Below are 19,487 nucleotides of genomic sequence, written 5' to 3'. Positions count from 1 at the left end.
CATTCGAAGCATATTCAATCTTTTAACTGGCTTTGCTGTAACTTTCTCAGTCGACCCTAACCCCAAAAGATTCCTGGGAATTGTAATTTTGTTGAGAGTGCTGAAATGTTTATTGTAGAGATCCCAAGCCCCCTCAAAGAACTGCATTTCCATAAGAAGTCTGAGCCATGAAACTTAAAATTATTTGAGTTTGTAGTATCGAAAAGTGTAGAAATGCCCAGAGATGATCTTCTGAATCGGCGGCATTCTCATCCACTGCTTTGAAGTGCAGAACAAAGGGACCTAGTTCAGGAGGTGTACATGCAGTAGTCTACTGCCTTGCCTAAAGAGATATTCTGGAAGCCACACTTCCTTTATGACCAGCTTTGCATTTCTTAACTTGCCATGCTAACAAGCGTGCTGATTTGAAAGGAAAATCTCCTGAAATCTGTGAAATCCATGAAATGTATGTGCTTAGAACTAAGGACCGCAGTGCCAGATTTTAAACCAGGGCCTTAACAGGAAAAAGTGAATCCTCAGAAAGTGACAAGCCTGCAATCCAAAGAGCTTGCTATGTTTGGAAGTAGTAGCTGACATCCTAAACTATCGAAAGCTTCTTTGAAGGCCTTTCAAGCCTTCACTAAACACTTACCTTTAAAATTGCTCTTCTTACTCTCTGCATACCCGCAAGTAGCGAGTCACAGTATTAACATGTTTAGCCTAAATTCCTTCTCATTTTCCCATTATCTTGCTGCCTGAGTCCATTTAATGGCTCTTATTCTTGCCGCCTCCCTGACCTTTTCTGTTAAGAGCATTTTTTAGAATGCTACATATTAACTTGCAGGTTGAGCAGCTGAGTTCTGATGCAATTCTAGCTAAGTGAACTTTACCAAGAAGAATGTAAAGGTTGGTTCTGTCACTTTGCTGTGAAATTTGGGGACTTCTTCAAACTTGTCAGAAGACCCTGAAAGCTACCTGTACCCAGGGGAAGGAATCTTGATTTTCTTCGGTGCAATCTGCAAAACCTACACTCTGGTGGAAAGCAGTGCATTTGTGAGCAGTGCAAACCTGGTCACTGGCACTTGCTTATCTCTATGCTATGCACACAGAATTCTGGGCTGCAAACGGCATCTGAAATTAAAGAGTAATACTGCAAGATTACATTTGGTGCTTTTACTGATAAATGCATAAATATGGATTTTTATGCTCTCGTACACATACACAAAACATACACACATTAGGCACTCTCATTTTATCCACACATTAAATGCATTCATTGAGATTCAGGAGTCGCTTTTCTCTAAAGGAATGAACTGTGTCATACATTATGCTTCCTAGAACTGTATTTTTTTCTCCGTCAGGTTTTTATCACTTTCCCTATCACCACCCTTGCTGCAACAGGTATCTTTTATGCCGAAGTGATTTATTCCAGGTTCTGAAACATCACTCTCTTGCTGAAATGGAATGTTTTTCATTTTAAAATAAAGAAAAACCAGCACTGAGTTTGCCATGTTATTGTGAGCGTTGTAAATAAATGTGTCTTTCTCTTTGGCTAGGCTTTGCAGAAGCTTCTGAAAGTAAGGGGTTCTGTACAGAAACCTTGTGTTTGCATGAGACACTCTTTTAAGGTCTTCTGAGTCCTCTTACAGGTGTCAGTCCCTAAGGGCAGATCTCCTGGTTCCTCAAAGTGTTTCAGAATTCTCAAAGAAAAAGGTGATGCTCAAAGGTGTGCCGTGTGCAGCAGGAAGATGTTTAAGAATGACTTCTGTAGGCAGACTCTGTGTGAAATGCTTTCAGAACTCCCAGCCTAGCCTATGCTGGGAAGTTACCATTCTTTTCAAAGTGTGAGGCAGGCCTCCCCGAGGAGGCAAAACTCCTCGCAGTCACCTCTTAGCAGATGTTTCTCCCTAGGACTAGCGTCTTGTCCCCTTCATAAACACACATTTAAAATGTCTCCATTCAACCCTGGATGTGGCTTATTCAACGCCTTCCCCCCAACGCACACACTGCACAAACACACACACACTTGGTTGATTTTACTGAGGATAAATTAAGCAGGACTTTCTTGGCTAGGATGTTTGTTAGACTTACTGCTTCCCCTGAAGTCTTTTCTTTTGGAACCTGAAGCACACACTGATATTTGGCCTGTCCCTTTCCTTTTGATCCTCTTCTATTGCCACCATCCTTCTGCCTTCTCTGGTTGCAGATTATCATAATACATCAGTTGCTGAGGAACATGGGTGGGAGGGTGCTGTTACACCCATGTCCTGCTTGTCCTGGGTTTCTGGTCAACACTGGTTGTCCACCGTGTGAACCATGTCCTGGGTTTCTGGTCAACACTGGTTGTCCACCGTGTGAACAGAATGCTGGACTAGATGGACCCTTGGTCCACTCCAGCAGGGTTTTGCTGATGTTCTTATGTTCTTAATTTCCCCCCACATTGAACCAGCTTATATGCAGAAGACAAGATGCCTTGAGAATGAAAACCAATTCAGCAGACCCAGAAGAACCTCTGGGCCCCATGTCCTGTCACTTTGGAGCTTAGACTTGATGGGCTCTGGCTCAATCTATAGCTGCTCCTGTTCCAGGCCATAGCACACTGAACACCCTATATTCCCTGAAATTCCCGGAATTCTAGGAGCACACATAATTGTGGCGCCACCAACATACATGTAGTCACCTGCACCACTGACTTCCTAATGCATTTTCGTTCCCAGGCATCCCATACAATTTTTTAAAACTCATTTAATTTATGAGTCATGCTGCAGCCTAGGCTCTCAGGGCAATTTACGTAATAAAAAATAAAACAATAAGAAACTGGGCATGTTTAACCTGGAGAAGAGAAGATTGAGGGGAGACATGATAGCACTCTTCAAATACTTGAATGGTTGTCCCATGGAGGAGGGCCAGGATCTCTTCTTGATCATCCCAGAGTGCAGGACACAGAATAATGGGCTCAAGTTACAGGAAGCCAGATTCCGGCTGGACCTCAGGAAAAATATCCTGATTGTTAGAGCAGTATGACAATGAAACCAACTGCCTAGGGAGGTTGTGGGCTCTCCCACACTAGAGGCATTCAAGAGGCAGCTGGACAGCCATCTGTCAAGGATGCTTTAAGGTGGATTCCTGCTATGAGCAGGGGGTTGGACTCGATGGACTTATAGGCCCCTTCCAACTCTACTATTCTATGATTCTATGATTCTGGCAAATCATTGGAAGAGTCTAGGTAGGCTGTAGGTCGTCAGGACCATGGACAGCTCTTTAGCCTTGGATACAAGCTAAAGTGAGCTGCAAAGCAAATGGACAAGTAGGGATCTTAGGTTGCCCCAGCCAGAGATATAAGTAGTCCAATGGCAAGATGGCGGTCCGCCTTCTCAGACAAAAATGGGTTGGTCTTAAAGGGTCCACACTTTATCCCACAGGTGCATATTCTGGCAGGCTGAGAAACTTCCTTCTTCCCCGGGACAAGATTGTGGTAGTAGTGGGGCACTCGCAGGTGGTTCTGGGAACAGATTATTGTAACCAATGGATAGGGACAAAAGCATGCTGTCCGCTGCTGCTACTCTTCCCCCATGGAAGTCTTTAGTGGGGTGATTTTTTTCACAGGCATCTCCATAGCTGTGTTGTGGACCTCATCTTCTGTGCCATCAGCCTCATCTTCTTATAGAAGCATTCCTGAGAGTCCTGGGCCATGACATACTCTTCCCAATATTTCACAGACAAGGCAGAGCCTGAACGTTGGGAGCGGGTTTTACGAAGGATATCAGCTTTAATACTATCATGAGAATTATTAAGAACTTTATTATGTCAACAGCTCACCGAGTTACTATTCTAAAGGCATCCTGGGGACAATCTCCCCCATTAGGTTTGTGAGTAGCACAGAAAGTCCTGTGATTCTGGAAAGTCTTGTGATTAATCATACATGTTGTGACTTCAGGAATCAGTTTCAGGTTGTGGAATTAAAGTGATAAATGAGTTCTGTTATTGTAGTCTTGTACATACATAGCTCATCCTCATTTTAACAGTGTAGGTGACCAAAGCGGGGAGATGTTATCTAGTGGCAAAATCTTTACCAATTATGGCATACAGATTGTCTCTGGTTTTGTTCATTTATTTATTACATTTCTATATTGCCCAATGGCCAAAGCTCTCCGGGCCGTTCGTAACAACCTGGCCCCAAGCCATTTGGGGCTCTGAATGTTAATACCAGCACTTTGAATCAGGCCTGGAAATGGACCGGCAGCCAGTGCAGATGGAAAAATACTGGAATAATATGATCACGTCGGCATATTAACAATCTCACTGCCCTGTTTTGGACCAACTGAAGTTTCCAGTCCATTTTTAAAGGCAGCCCCAAGTATAACACGTTGCAGTAATCCAGATGAGACATTATTAGAGCAGGGGTAACTATAGCTTGGCAGGGCAGGCCTTACCATTCCGCAGAGTGAGCCAGTTGCCTCAGGTGGCAGATGATGGGAGGTGGCAGCCGGCTGTTGGAGAGAAAGCTCTATGCTGTGTGGCCTGCCCTGTCAGTTCCCAGTCCACGTGCTCCCTTCCAGTGTGGTGGAGAACGCTGCCCCATTAGCAGTATCGAAGAAAAATTCAACTGCCAGTCCAGTTGGCTTGTGTACATGGAACGGGAGGGGGCGCCATCTTGTTCTTTGCCTCAGGCAGCAAAATGTCTTGGGCCAGCGCTGTAGCTTGCCTATCTCTGTCCAGATAGGGACACAGTTGGTATATCACCATAAGCTGACAAATGGTGCTCCATGCCACCAAGTCTACCTGGGCCTCTAGTGACGATGCTGGACTGAAGATCACCCCCAAACTACAAACCTGATTCCTTAGGGTGGAGTGCAGCCCTCTTCAGGACAGGTTGAACATCACTTAAACCAATCACTTACGGTTTTCATCTTATACAAACAGGTTATAGTGGATACAACCTCTCTGAGAAACAGAAAAATTGATATGCGAGTTAAATATAAGTTTATTTTTATGAGTGGTTTTGGAGTGGTTCTTCTGAGACACTCGGGGACTGGGAGAGTTCGCAATCCCAATACTGTTAGTTTTACCCTACTCTGTGCCTGCTTACCCTACCCTGTGCCTGTTTGCATTCTCTTCCCCTCCTTATTGTTTTACTATGATTTTATTAGATTGTAAGCCTATGCGGCAGAGTCTTGCTATTTACTGTTTTACTCTGTACAGCACCATGTACATTGATGGTGCTATATAAATTAATAATAATAATAATAATAATAATAATAATAATAATAATAACAACAACAACAACAATCAATGGATCAAATTAAGCCCGTGTATTGTTCTCATTTTGAGACACGACCTACTTCAATCAATCACCACGTGTTTCACAGGGTTGCTATATTCGGTCCATTTCCACCCGACTCTTTGTTTGTTGCTTTTAACTGTGAACAGATGAGTGCTTAATTTTAGCATTCTAAAAGTTGTTAACAAAAAGAACTGCTTTTTTCAGTTTTGTTAATGTTCTTTTTGGTTTACAAAGGCAGTACTATATGAAATATGGTTCCTACAGTCCAGTATACACATCAACATAAATTTAGTATGTCAGTTGTTTATGACTCTATAATTTGGGCTACAATCCTATGCACATTCACTTGGAAGTAATCGCTAGTGAAAATAATGGGACATTTCCAATAACCCTGCATTGGACCAGACTGTTAGTTTCCTACTAAAGAGAGCAAACTCGATTCTAGAGTCTGTTCTTTGTCCCATAGGATGTTATTCACTGATATATTTTTTCTGCAGTTCATAATGAACAGAGGGAAGTGCTATAATTCAATAAATTTGCTTGCCTACTGCAGATTCCTATTACAGCCATGGATAACTGAGAGAGAGAGAGATTCCCCCATCATCTGTGTGTCTGCCTTAGGTCTTTGGGGAGAAAGCTGCAGAATAATAACCCATAAGAACCATTTTGTCCCCTCCTCTGGCCATTGAAGGACTCTCCAACAGAAAATGAGAAATAACCCAATTAACTTTCTTTTTAAGTCACCACTGAGTATCAGAAACATAAATCACAGGTCTCTTTTCACACCACTGTTATTTCCTTTCAATTGTGAGTGGCTGCTAAAGGTTTCTTCTTTTCCCCTTCTCCTTTCTTCCATTTCTTCTCCCTGCCTGCAATCAATTTTACTTTGTCTTCTTCCTGGCCCGGCGTTGTACAGTGCCTACCGCACCACCGCAGAACGTCCAAGCGGAAGCAGTGAACTCGACCACCATCCAGTTCCTGTGGAACCCACCTCCGCAGCAATTCATCAACGGCATCAATCAGGGATACAAGGTTCGGATGAACACTTTCTGAAATGTTTGCCATATCAACGATCACTTCTTGTGATGTACTTAATGCAGATTTTAGGACTGCACCTGAAAGAGAACCTCCATCTCTAATGCCTTTCCTGCAAATCTAGATCTGTGACTGACTGAGAAAGTGTTCTGCATTATCTTGCCATAAGAAACGTGGCGGATAGATACAAGAGGCAGGGCCTTTCTAGTTGAACCACCTCTCCCCTCCATGAAAGGCTTTAAAATGAGTTTGTTTGTTTTTTAAAAAGGAAAGGAAAGAAACCTCTCGTGCAAGCACTGAGTCATTACTGACTCTTGGAGGGACGCCAGCTTTCGCTGACATTTTCTTGGCAGGCCTTATAGCGGGGTGGTTTGCCGTTGTCTTCCCCGGCCATTATTACCTTTCCCCCAGCTAACTGGCAGGCCTTATAGTGGGGTGGTTTGCCGTTGCCTTCCCCGGCCATGATTACCTTTCCCCCAGCTAACTGGGTACTCATTTTACTGACCTCGGGAGGATGGAAAGCTGAGTCGACCCGAGCCAGCTGCCTGAAACCAGCTTCCGCTGGGATCGAACTCAGGCCGTGGGGAGAGTTTCAGCTGCAGAAACTGCTGCTTTACCGCTCTGCGCCACACGAGGCTCTTCTTAAAAAAGGAACCCTTTTTAATGCCATTTGGTGCTCTGAAAACTGGTACTGTTGAATCGATGATTGGGTATTGCAGTTTTAACACTTGGTTTTGTTTTCTTCTAACCTGGCTTGGGTGAGCCCAAGGGTTGAACAGGAAAGGCCCCGTCTTTTGTATTTACCCACCACACTTCTTATGGCAAGGTAATGCAGAACATGCCGTCAGACATAGACAAATAAATTCACAGACATTATCTTCACTCATTTGGGAACCTTGGCTTTATGTGTGTGTATGTGGGCAAATCCCAATTTGCGCAAACCAGGATTTGCGCAAACCGGGATTTGCACAAATTTGTGGCTGGGAATATTTGCGAAAATCACAAATTGTGCAAAATTGCAGCCATAAATAGTGCCATTTGCACAAAATGTCAGGTGTAAATGGTCCTTTGTGCCTGCCCTTTATACAAATTGTGCTATTTATGGCTGCAATTTTGTGCTCATTGCGATTTCCGTAAATATTCCCACCCGCGAATTTGTGCAAATGGCAGCTCATGGACAAAAAAAAAAAAGCTGCGAGCTTTCACCAGGGGCCCGCAGATCACCTGGCAGCTCATTTTGGGGTCAGGCAACTGGCAGGAGTTCAGTGAGCAGAGCTTGAACAGGACTCAGGGGAGTTCACTCATCTATAGTATCTGAATCACTAACTGCAAGTTTGATCCTCTAGGCTCAAGGGGAATACACCTGAGTAAAAGACCTCTGAATTGAGACTAGTATGTCATTTTAGTAATGGGTTTGGGGCTCTTAAAGAAAATGTTCAAATTCAACTTTACCATTAGGCTGTTTTCGGAGCTTATTTTTCTACCCAATTTGTTGCTTAAACCACACTTCCCTTAGAAAATGTATAAAGTGATTCACGGGCTGATTCGCACCTGTCAAGAGGTAGTGATACCCTTGCTTTTAACTGTCAAGATTCCTTTTCCTTTGCTTTTCTTTAATTCTGTTCGACTCAAACAGCTGTGCAGTTCGTATTTCTCTTATGGCTTTTTTTTTCTCTTTTTACTGCAATATGGACAGTCGGGAGGGGGGAGGACATTTCCATCACATTTTCTTGTACTGCATAATTTGCGTAATGATTTATAAATTACCAGTAATCAAAAATTTTGTGTGTCTGCTTGCCAAGCGGGTTCCACCCATTGCCTATTTTCTATGGTAAATGCTCTCGGCTTCGTTTTACGGGATTATGCAATGCCAAACCCTTGGGAAGCAAGGAGATATAAAAGCACAGTTGTTGACATTTGGACATTTCCATTGTGTTACATAAATATAATTTTAAAAAGTGTGTGTGTGTGTGTGTGTGAGAGAGAGAGAGAGAGAGAGAGAGAGAGAGAGAGAGAGAGAAGACACTCTGTTTGCCATTATGAAATTGTTTCTTTTCTTTAGAAACTCACTTGAATTCCAGTGAATCTTTTGAGTGTGATGTGACAGTTCTGTGAAGAGGGGGCGGGGGAGTGTGAAATCAGCCTGCTTTCTCTTGTGCCGCTATGAAACCAGTTGTGGTTGCATGGAGTTTGGACACTTTGGCTTGAAGTCTGAATTTTATAAGCTGGCCGAGAAAACTTCTGTGCATATTGGCCATGATCCAGGAGACCACAGGTGCAGCGGCAGATCGGGTCCATGCCTTCCCACAAGCTGATGCTCCAGTCAAAGAAAAGAGAGGAGGAGATCGTGGAGCCTGGGGTGCACTTAAAAGGGCGATGCACAATGAGCACAACAGTCACACCACCCCTGAGACAGACTCCAGTCTGCTCACTTGAACCCCAGCCCCTTGGGGTTTCCCGATGAGACTCAAGGGCCTGATTCTTGCATTCCTGACGTAGCCATTCCTCTTCTTTTGAACCCGGCACATTTGGGGCAGGCAGCATGCTTCTGTTCTCTAGTGCCTGACTGATTTTGCTTTGCTGATGTAGGCTTTTATTTCCCCTGATCTTCTTCTTGTGATTATTCATTCCTCAATAAGCAGAAGGGGTGCTCCGTCACGCTTATGTAAATCCTTCAATCTCGCTTTAAGCGCTTTGTGTTTGCCACCAATTTTTTTTACAAAAGAAAACACACACACACACACACACACACACTTGCAAGACACACTTTTAAAATTATCTGTCTGTAGCTGGATGTAATATGCAAGCCCTTTCAGCAAATCTAGTAACAAGGTTAAATCTGTAGATACAGCCATCTTCGTGACAATTGCATTAATGGTGATGTTTGCGCTTTTACAATTGAGCTAATAAGGTGCCGGCAGTTGAGTGTATAAAATTGTGAATGGAAGCCAACTCTAAAATGATTTCCTCTGTTTTTAAATCAACTCTACCCACTCTTTCTAGCTCCTGGCCTGGCCAACTGATGCACCAGAAACCATGACCACCGTCACCATTACTCCAGATTTTCATGGAGTTCACAGTGGCTACATAACCAACCTGAAGAAGTTTACAACGTACTACACCTCAATCCTTTGCTTCACCACCCCAGGGGATGGACCGCGGAGCCCACCACAGCTACTCCAGACTCACGAAGACAGTAAGTATAGAGTGGCCCGTCTCCATGAACAGTTTTGCATAGGAACATGGAGTTGGAGGAAGCTTTGCAGGCAATGGGCAGTATCCAGCAGTGACATTCTGCAAATGCAAATAGTGCTAGTTGTCATGATCAGGCCTCTTCCCCTTAGTGTGGAGAAAGGAGTTTCAGGCTTTCAGTTGGAATCAGATTCTGAACCAGAAGAAACGGGGCTAGAAATATACCAGCCAACACAGTAAGCAGGGACAGAGATTTTCCTAGGCTGTTCAGCAGCCAGGGATGAATCTTCACCAGACTTTATCAGAGAAAACACTAACAACTCAGAGTCTGTGGGAACTCAGCTTTCCTCAGAAGGTGGAGGGGTCTTCAGAGTTGACCAATCCCAGAGTCTGCTGCAGATTCAAATGGGTGGAGCTAAAAGAAGGCGAGAGGTGATCAACTCAGCTAGCTTCTCACCAAAGGCTTCTTCAGAGGAACCCTCCTTGAAGTTAAGGGACTCAGGGGGGAAAAAATCCCTTTTGTTGAAAGGACAAGTGTCTCGCTTAGTTAGCCAAGTTTTAGCGTAGAGGAAAGTTCCTACTGTTTACACTCTCTAGGTGCAGAGAGATGTTTATTTGCTGAATAAAGTTTTGTGGATTACTTGGCAGACCGCTTTATTGTCTCGCATTGCAGCAGGAGGGTTCAGGACCATGACACTAGTGAAGCCCTGCTGAAGCTTTCCATTGAGCCGTCGGTTGCCTGTTATGCTTGCTGCACAACCAGTTGCACAATGTGTTGCACAATACTGGCACACAGTTGTGAAACTGGTTGCACAATGCATTACACAAAAGGAGGCGGGGCCAGTAAAAGGGGACATGGCCACTGGGGGCTGGATTGGGACCCCAGATGGGCCAGGTTTGGCCCACAGACCTGGAGTTCCACACCCCTGCGGAAGACAAAGGGGAATGCAGCTTTCCAGTAAACATGTCATCAACCTTCAATTAAAAGCAAAATGGATGATCAACTGAAAATAAAACACCCTTTAGTCGCCCTATTTCCTACATCACCCCCCCCACCTAAAATTAGTGTCATTGCATAGTCCAGGCATTATGAACCATCTGGTTTGCTGAAGCTCAGCAGATCAGGGTCTGCTCTGTGCCTAGGCGGGACGCCATTTGAGAATCCGTTCTACGCTGCCGCGAGTTCTGCTGAAATAAGGGTGGGACAAATATTTATTTATTTTTATTTATTTATTACATTTCTATACCGCCCAATAGCCGAAGCTCTCTGGGCGGTTCACAAAAATTAAAACCATAATAAAACAACCAACATGTTAAAAGCACAATTACAAAATACAGTATAAAAAGCACCACCAGGATAAGACCACGCAGCAAAAGATTAAAATACAGGGTTAGAACAGCAAAATTTAAATTTAAGTTAAAATTAAGTGTTAAAATACTGAGAGAATAAAAAGGTCTTCAGCTGGCGATGAAAGCAGTACAGTGTAGGCGCCAGGCGGACCTCTCTGGGGAGCTCATTCCACAACCGGGCTAATTCCACAAATACATGAATAACTTGATTGATTGATGTCAAGTGGTGGCAGGCAGAGGTGTCGGACATCCCAAGGAAGAAATGGAATCAACAATAGATGCAACTTGCCCTCACTTCTGGAGGGATGGTAGTTACTCCGGGAGATTTGGGCAGCTTGATTAGAATGTTCTGGGTTTGGTTATCTTGGCAACCAGATATCCCTCGACACAATGTACAGAGGCTTGACCCTGACCGGCCCGCACTGATTTGTAGCATCACTTCCAGCTATGCCTCGTGTATTGGGCCCACCGAAAATTCAGCCTGCATAATTCAAAAGCTGTTATGTGGGTTTTGGTTTTTTTTTTCTTTGCTGCGTTCGTAGCACAGTTGCCTTGCAGCCTGCCAATGGAAAATCCTGGGAGGGTGACATGCAGCCAACTCCTCCAGGCATATATCTTATTTTATGTTTGTTGTAGAGAGACTGGAAGATACAAAATTTTGGCAGGGAGAAGCATGCTGTCTGCCTGTCAAAGCAGAGAAGATTTGTAATCACCGTGGGCATAATTCACAGGGACCTTCTTCTGCACAAGCTCCAATGAAGGTTTTAATTCATTTATTCCTACATGTGTTGATTTGAGGGTGGTACTTAGTTCCCCACTCTTCCAACCCCAAAGGGACTCCCTGAGGCTTACAGGGGATTTTTAAAACAAAGTAAACAAAACAGAACAAAAGCAATAAAAAGCAAAACAGTAAATAAGGACAAAAGCAGAGCGGCAGCACATGCAATACTAAGAAGAGAGATAAAAGAAATGACAGAAGGTCTCCGATGCCTAAGCAAATCAAAGGCCTTCACCTGCTGCCGGAAAGGCATTTCATTGGGGTCTAGGTGAGTTTTCTTGGTGAGAGTGTTTCATCGGCAGAGTTGCACAACCCACAGGCGCCTGACTGCAGTTATCACTTGCCTTGCCTCTGAAGGGAGGGACTCCGAGGAAGCTCTCCTTGAGCCAGTTCATGTGGGAGGCTACAGCCCAATCTCAATGCATCCCTGCAAGCCTGGTCTTTCAAGGCGGAGTACAACCCCACCCAGGATGAACAGTGTCTCTGCGAAGAGGTGCACCGTCGGTCAACGCCATCTCCATCTTCTCAGCTTTGGGCTTCAGTGAAAGGAAGCTGTGGATGAGTCACGTGCTTCTGCGTTTTTCGTTCACTTCCATGGGGTTTGTGGAAGAGAACCGCCCTCTGGATGGTGCCCATTCAATGCAAGATAGGTAGCTGCCCTTTCAATGCCCTCTTTACCCTCTGGCCATACAATATGCTGCATGCAGGCCTATTTTGTACCTGTTCAACACAGCGAAGACTGCAACAACTCTGCACCGGACTCCAAATTGAATCGGAAAAGCTTTGCGACTGTTTCTCTTCAAAGCTGTGTTTTAAATGCCCACTTCTCAGCAATTTAATAATCTGATTTAAAAAATAAACAAGGAAAAATGCATGCATGGCACGTCCAATTTGCAATATTGTGTGTTAGGTTATTATTATTGTTTTGTCAGTTTCCCCGGCCTAATTTATCAAAGCCTGCAGAGAGAAGGAACGCTTTCTTTGGTGTGCGGCGCAAGTACAATTCACTTCAATTCTCCACTTCCCATTCGAAATCTCACCCCTGCTGCTGTAGAGAGAGACCCAGACAATGCAGGAGAGATGAACAGCTTCTTGATGTGGCTCCTTCCTGTCCCCATGCCTCAAGAATAACCATCTGCTAGTCAGTCTTGCTGCAAAGATGAATCTTTGGCGTTAAAGAAGTCTAGTTCCAAATACTGACAAATTGGCCATGGGAGAGACTTGCTGGGCGATTCTTCTGTGCTCAAAGTCTAGTTTTTTTCTACCATCAGAACCTTTACATGTTAGCAGACTCCAATCCAACCAATGGCGATCTGCAAAGCTGCTTACCTTTAAATGTGTTTACTTAAAGCCAGAATAGCAAAGCAGAACCGCAAATTATTTACTTCAGAAATAATCTGATTTTTAAGGCTTCAAAAATTCCATTGACACGCATTAAACCTGCACAATGGATCTGGTATTTGCTAAGTGCACACATCTACATGGCTCTAGGCCAGTTGTTCTCTGCTGCTGTTGCTTTTCAGTTTTGTTTTTTGCCAGCTATGCAAGAGTTCAGTTCTTATATACCTCCCCATATGGTATGGCAGACCATTGGTGGAAATTGCTGTATGGCAGAACATGCAGAAGATCCCAGTTCAGTGTCTGGCATTCCCAGTAGAAAGGATCGAGTGTGGCAAAAACCCTCCAAGTCGGATAGGCCTAGGCTAGATAGACCACAGCTTTGACTCATAAAAGTCTAGCTAGGCAAGAATTCTTTCACTCCTCCCTCCCGTAGCTCTCTGATCCAGACTGCTTCTTCCTGGAAGAGAGATGGCGGTGCATAAAAGCCTCTGAGTTATCATCCTGCCCCCCTTTGGATGGGAAAGGCTTTGCGGCTCACCGTCAGCCTTGTGTAGCAGTAAAGGAGAATGCTCAGCTTGTCACTCACTGCAGGATAATACAAGGTAGAAATGGAACATGGTGCACCCAATTCCCAATCCAGACACTAATCCAGAAAAATACTGTAGTTGCTGGTACCGAAAGCTGTTGAGAGGTCTAGAAAAACTTAGTTGCATTCTCCCTGACTTTTTCCCTGCATAGGTCACCCTTCAGGTCAATCAAAACAGTGCCAAAACCAGACTTAAGTCCCCAATGACGAGTCAACAGATGAGCCAACCACCCTCCCATAGTAACTGCAACGAGTGATGCACAGCAAGAGTAAAGAGTAGTTGCTCACTCTACAAGCAAGTCTGACCAGGAAGTCTTTTTAGGGCGTATAGGGCACCACTTTGATCCACTCTGGCCTGATAATGCAGAGACTTCCTTGTGGGTATGGATGGCTCCCTAGTTTTGACCCTCCTGTGGATCCGTTTTGGGTAGTGTTACACAGACTGAATCCTCCAGGATCCAGTCACAACAGAAATAATATTTTGGAATATTTCCATCACAGGCTGAATTCCTCAGAAAGCGTGTCCAAAGTGGGTTATTCCGCTATTGACTTAACTAGGACAATTGTAAAGTATGACATTTGAGCTCTGCGGCCAGTCTTGTTCGAGAAATCCTGATTTTGTCCTAGAGCAGGACGTCTCTTTGCATAATGCTTTGATTCCTGGATGCAAGAGAATATAGTTTCAACAGAGCTCCCTGGACTCCAGGTGCGGAATTGCAAATTGGCTAGAGCTGGTCTTTTGGCAGCCTTCCTTCTTCGTAGCTGGAGGGGGATTAGAAAATGGACAAAAGTGAGAAGGAAACAGAATGTGAAGTGCCAAATGGGTTCAACAGAGCAGGAGGGCAGCCCAGGCCGGCAGGGATCCAGGTTACAGCAGCGTGGCGAATGTGAAATGAGCATCAACAAAATAAGAGGGGGAGAGAGAGCTTCCTCTTCACAATGTATCTGCAAAGAGCAGGTAGTATCGCAAATCTGCCTGGGTGCCTTAGTTGCAGCTCAGGATTGAACGAAGATGGCACATTTTTGGCACGCCGCTATTTTACACACTTTCATCACCTACCAGGGAATGCTGTTTTAAGAGCTGTTGAGCTTAAGCTGTAAAAATTCCTTTGGAAGTTCCACCCAGTCGCATGTATTGGCTGAAGCTTGTTACCGTGCGAGTGGCATTTGGAAAGAGCTCTTTGGGAATGTTGGGGGGCGGGGTGTTGTCCCCGTAAGGGCTGGGCGGAACTCTCCATCCTTCATGTGCTCTTGCAGAACTGCAAAGGCCCTACGCAAATAATTGTGGCGCTTGCAGACATATTGTGTGTGTGCGGACGCACAATGTGGCCATTGCTTTGACACAGCCTGCTTATTTCGCGTCTGCAGACAACACCGGGGGGGGGGGAAACGGTGAGTTTTGTTAGACTGTTAAGGAGTGACAGCACTGGAGCCTGCTGTTCAGGATTCAGCCGGCCTGACTCTTCTAATGAGATTAGATCAAGAGGCGAAACACTGAACAAGTGTATTATTATTATTATTATTATTATTATTATTATTTACTAAGGCTGAAATCCTGGGAGAACCTGGGAGAAAGTCCCATTCAACACAGTGGCCCTTACTTCTGCGTAGACATCTATTGTCCCTTCCAGTCAGTCTCTTTAGTTCTGTGAGTAGCTGGGATGAAGTTGGGGTGAAATAATTCCTACCGACGATAACTGGAATTGCCCTTAATGCCTCGATCATTCTGGCAGAGCTTTCTGCTAGCTAGCCCTGCCTGGATGTTTTATTTCTTCAGCCCAAACGCTGCCAACCTGAATCTGATCCAAAGTAAATGGGGCTTCTCCTGTTAACAGACTTCCCTTTCTGATTGCTAGAGCCAGGAGCAGTGGGACATCTGAGCTTCACGGAGATTCTGGACACGTCGCTCAAGGTCAGCTGGCAAGAACCTGCAGAGAAAAATGGCATCATTACAGGCAAGTATCCGCGAGTAGCCATTATAAAAAAAAGTCCTTACAAAAGGGGGGGAAAGGAACATGAGAGGAGGCACTGTGGGGTGGAGGAAACACATCACATTGCATTGATCGATAGGGGCAGTTTTTATCACGAGCCTCTGACTGAGAATTCAAGTTTGCTGCGACTGCTTTTTTATAGCTGAAAAGTCAACAAAAGTATGTTAGAGACGTTACAGGGCCAGTTACCACTAGCTCACAATCATGGCCGCTAGAAACGCTGTCTGGAAGGAATCTGTTCCCACTAGACTAGGGTGACCCTATGAAAAGGAGGACAGGGCTTTTGTATCTTTAATAGTTGCATAGAAAAAGGAATTTCAGCAGGTGCCATTTGTATATATGGAGAACCTGGTGAAATTCCCTCTTCATCACAGCAGTTAAAGCTGCAGGAGCTATACTAGAGTGACCAGATTTAAAAGAGGGCAGGGCTCCTGCAGCTTTAACTGGTGTGATGAAGAGGAAATTTCACCAGGTTCTCCATATATACAAATGACACCTGCTGAAATTCCCTTTTCAATGCAAGAGCCCAAAGGAGCCCTGTCATCCTTTTCATATGGTCACCCTACACCAAACGGTTGAGCTTGTTAAATCCCATGTCTCTGCACCCAAGTACGTACCACCCCCACACATGTCAGTTTCTGCAATCCCTCAGAGTTGGGAACCCCACCTTTGCTAATTCCTGAACTTGTGATCACATTTGAAAAATGCATCTTATGAAAAATGTGCACTTCAAAGTTCAATTTACAATAATAATAATAATAATAATAATAATAATAATAATAATAATAATAATAATACAACACATTTTCACATTTTAGTCAATGGGGCGAAGTACGTACTTTTGAAATGTGAGCATGAAATTATGTATTTTTCGAACGAAAAGAAGAACAGGTTGCATACGAGAACAGGAGCGATTCAAATCACGCTATGTAGTGGAATTTGGAGAATTTCAGCGAACTCTGGTTCTTCCAACCAAACATTCAAGTATATTGTATTACAAAAGGACTCATTTTCCTCTGCTGTCAGTGGCAGCAGTTCATTGGGCCATTCTTTCTTGCTGTATATCCACATTATATTTGTGACCTTTGGAATGTAAAACCATCCATTGTTCAGTCACTGGTACTACCGAGTAGGGGGTATTTCTGCCACATTTTAAGGAACAAGTCAGTTGCATATTGGGCAGAGATCTTCACAGAGTTTTCACACAGTCTTCTGTGCTGCAAATGTTTCTCTTAAACACATCTCATGGGAGAGTTTCTGCACAGAGGCAGAATAACAGAAGTGAATGTTGCAGAAACTGGCGTTCTTTCTGGCTACATGCATGAAATTGACATACCATCCAAGAAGGGTCATTCTGGGAAGGGACTTTAGCGCTGAGCAGCCCTGGAATGACACTGGAAGCAGTGTGCGGCCCCCAGTATTTGGCCCATCCAGTTCTCCATGTGTTTGGACTCCCTGGTGAACTGAGACCCCTTGGACTGTGACCCCAATTCTGCCTGCATCTAGAAGCCCGACTCTGTGACTCCAGGGCTGTGTTATTCGACTCTGCCGGTGCCCCAGCCAACTAAGGAATCCCAGCTGCAGTGTCTCTGGCACAGCCTCCACACTTGATAAGGACAGCCATAAATCTCTGCTTTTGGCCGGCAAATGCTGACAGTAAGGGGTCCTGTCCTACATTGCTGCTCGTTCCTTCCCCAAGATCTGCTGGCACTTCCCCTTCCCCTTGGTCCTCTGATGAATCATAGAATCATAGAATCATAGAATAGCAGAGTTGGAAGGGGCCTACAAGGCCATCGAGTCCAACCCCCTGCTCAATGCAGGAATCCACCCTAAAGTAATAAATAAATAAATCCCCGACAGATGGTTGTCCAGCTGCCTCTTGAATGCCTCTAGTGTGGGAGAGCCCACAACCTCCCTAGGTAACTGATTCCATTGCCGCACTGCTCTAACAGTCAGGAAGTTTTTCCTGATGTCCAGCCGGAATCTGGCTTCCTGTCACTTGAGCCCGTTATTCCATGTCCTGCACTCTGGGAGGATCGAGAAGAGATCCTGGCCCTCCTCTGTGTCACAACCTTTTAAGTATTTGAAGAGTGCTATCGTGTCTCTCCTCAATCTTCTCTTCTCCAGGCTAAACATGCCCAGTTCTTTCAGTCTCTCTTCATAGGGCTTTGTTTCCAGAAGAGGAGTCTGGGGGAGGCATGACATAAGGTAGGGTAGGCTAAGAGCCAGCGACCTTCCCAAAGACACTCAGTGAGCTCCCATGACCATGTGGGGACTAGAACCTGGACCTCCCAAATCTCATTCCCACACCTTAACCACGGCACCACCCTGGCTCTCTCCTGATGGCTTAGATGTCAGCTCGATGGCGTGATCGTTCTCTCGAGGCAAATGAACCCCTTTCTTTTATGAGGAAATGCAGGTGTAAAGACATGTCAGGCAAGCTCCATAAGGAAGAAAAAGTCTCCCTCTTATGGTGAACGTTGCATTTCAGGTTGGGATTGGGGAGGTGACAAAATCATTCATTTCCCTTGAATGGCTCAGTGGCTTATGCAGTGCTGCTTGGAAATCTGCGAGTGCTTAGGAGGCGCCCACTTCATCACTTCTGGGCACGGATGTCATTTGCTGTGACTTGGTTTTTAATTCTAGCGCACGGAAGGCGAGGAAAGCGCAAAGGGCATTAGGAGGGAGCAAGGCAGCTTTGGTAAATTGCCCATTGCTCTCATTGTAAATTTCAGTATCTTCCTCTCTCCCTCGGTAAACTCTGATTTATGAGGGCCTGGATGCAGACGGACAGTTTGTGATTGGATGTACTGCTCTCTCATACAGAATTTACTCCAGATCAACAGAAAATTATTTCTGAAACTCTTCTGGTCATTAGTTTCAGTTAGGCTGCAGCGTATAGAGAAGGTGCTAATGCCAGCGCATCAGGGATGCTTCTTCTCCTGGCCAAAGCTTGAGTCAGATGAAACCCACTCTTCTCTGTCTGTTTGATTCTTCTAAGTACTCACCTTTGCGCCTTTAGAACCCCCCCTTTTTTTAACCTGTGGTATGTCTGAAATTTCTTCCCATTTTCCTCTGACTTTGGACTTCAGAGTTTCTTCTGTAGTTTCACTTCCTTTCTAGCAATGGTGGGTCCATATGTTTTGTTCTTGTCCGGTTTCCTCGGGCTCTTTGTTTTTAACAGCAGAAACGTTGGCGTGCTCTTGGTGGGTTTGGCTGCCTGCTCAGAGCCAGCTCTCATAACCGTCCCGACATGGTGACATGAAGAAGTGTTGGCACTGCGACTGCTTCGGTAGATCTTGAGACTGGGGTTGGGATTCACCGCCCCCTAAGGAAGCTTTAAGATGTGCTTTCACCAGCACAGTCAAATCACCTGCTGCCACAGACGCCGTGGACAAGTCTGTGTGGATCTGCTCCCACTTTGCACTTTGTTTATTCATGACGTAGAACTTCTCTGGGACAAGCAAACCCTCCCTAATAAGTAATTTGCTCATTCCCATGAGCAGGGGGAATCACTATTAAGGGATCTTTAATTCTGCCTGCAAATGGATTCAGGCAACCACCCTTTCTATGTGGTATTTGCAGCTATGCTACAGTAGCCTGGCTATTTCCTTGTGTTGATTTCCAATATGCACTAAAGGGAAGCCATCTTATCTAGTCCAGCTTATCTGTTTCCGACAGTGGCCAACCAGATGCCCTTGGAAGCCCCAAAGCAGGACATGAAGCCATTTTCCCTCTCACTGTGTTGTTTACCAGCAACTGGTATTCACAGGTGTTGTACCTCTGATCCTGGAGGAAGCATATAGTCGTCTTTCCCCCCTTTAATGCTATCTAAATGGGCAGCTATAGGCTGACTATGCACTCTGTGTAGAAGTCCTTCCTTTTGTCTGTCCCGAATCTCCAACATTCGGCTTCATTTGAGTAACCCTAGGTTCTAGTATTTTGAAAGAG

General features: G+C 44.8%; 1 protein-coding gene across 2 annotated transcripts in view; it reads left to right on the top strand.

The window, feature by feature from the left end:
- The window catches only part of SDK1 (sidekick cell adhesion molecule 1), a 563,777-nt gene that overhangs the window by 373,387 nt on the left and 170,903 nt on the right, over positions 1-19,487 (top strand). For both annotated transcript variants that reach the window (XM_063143659.1, XM_063143658.1), the window contains exons 18-20: positions 6,180-6,295; positions 9,302-9,494; positions 15,402-15,500. In XM_063143659.1, coding sequence (XP_062999729.1) covers positions 6,180-6,295; positions 9,302-9,494; positions 15,402-15,500 — 408 coding nt within the window. The remainder of the gene's footprint in view (positions 1-6,179; positions 6,296-9,301; positions 9,495-15,401; positions 15,501-19,487) is intronic.

This window comes from Elgaria multicarinata, chromosome 17 (genome assembly GCF_023053635.1).
Source record: "Elgaria multicarinata webbii isolate HBS135686 ecotype San Diego chromosome 17, rElgMul1.1.pri, whole genome shotgun sequence".
NCBI classification, from domain to species: Eukaryota; Metazoa; Chordata; class Lepidosauria; order Squamata; family Anguidae; genus Elgaria; species Elgaria multicarinata.
The sequence above is the reverse complement of the archived record's forward strand: the minus strand, read 5'-3'. Positions and strand labels throughout refer to the sequence as shown.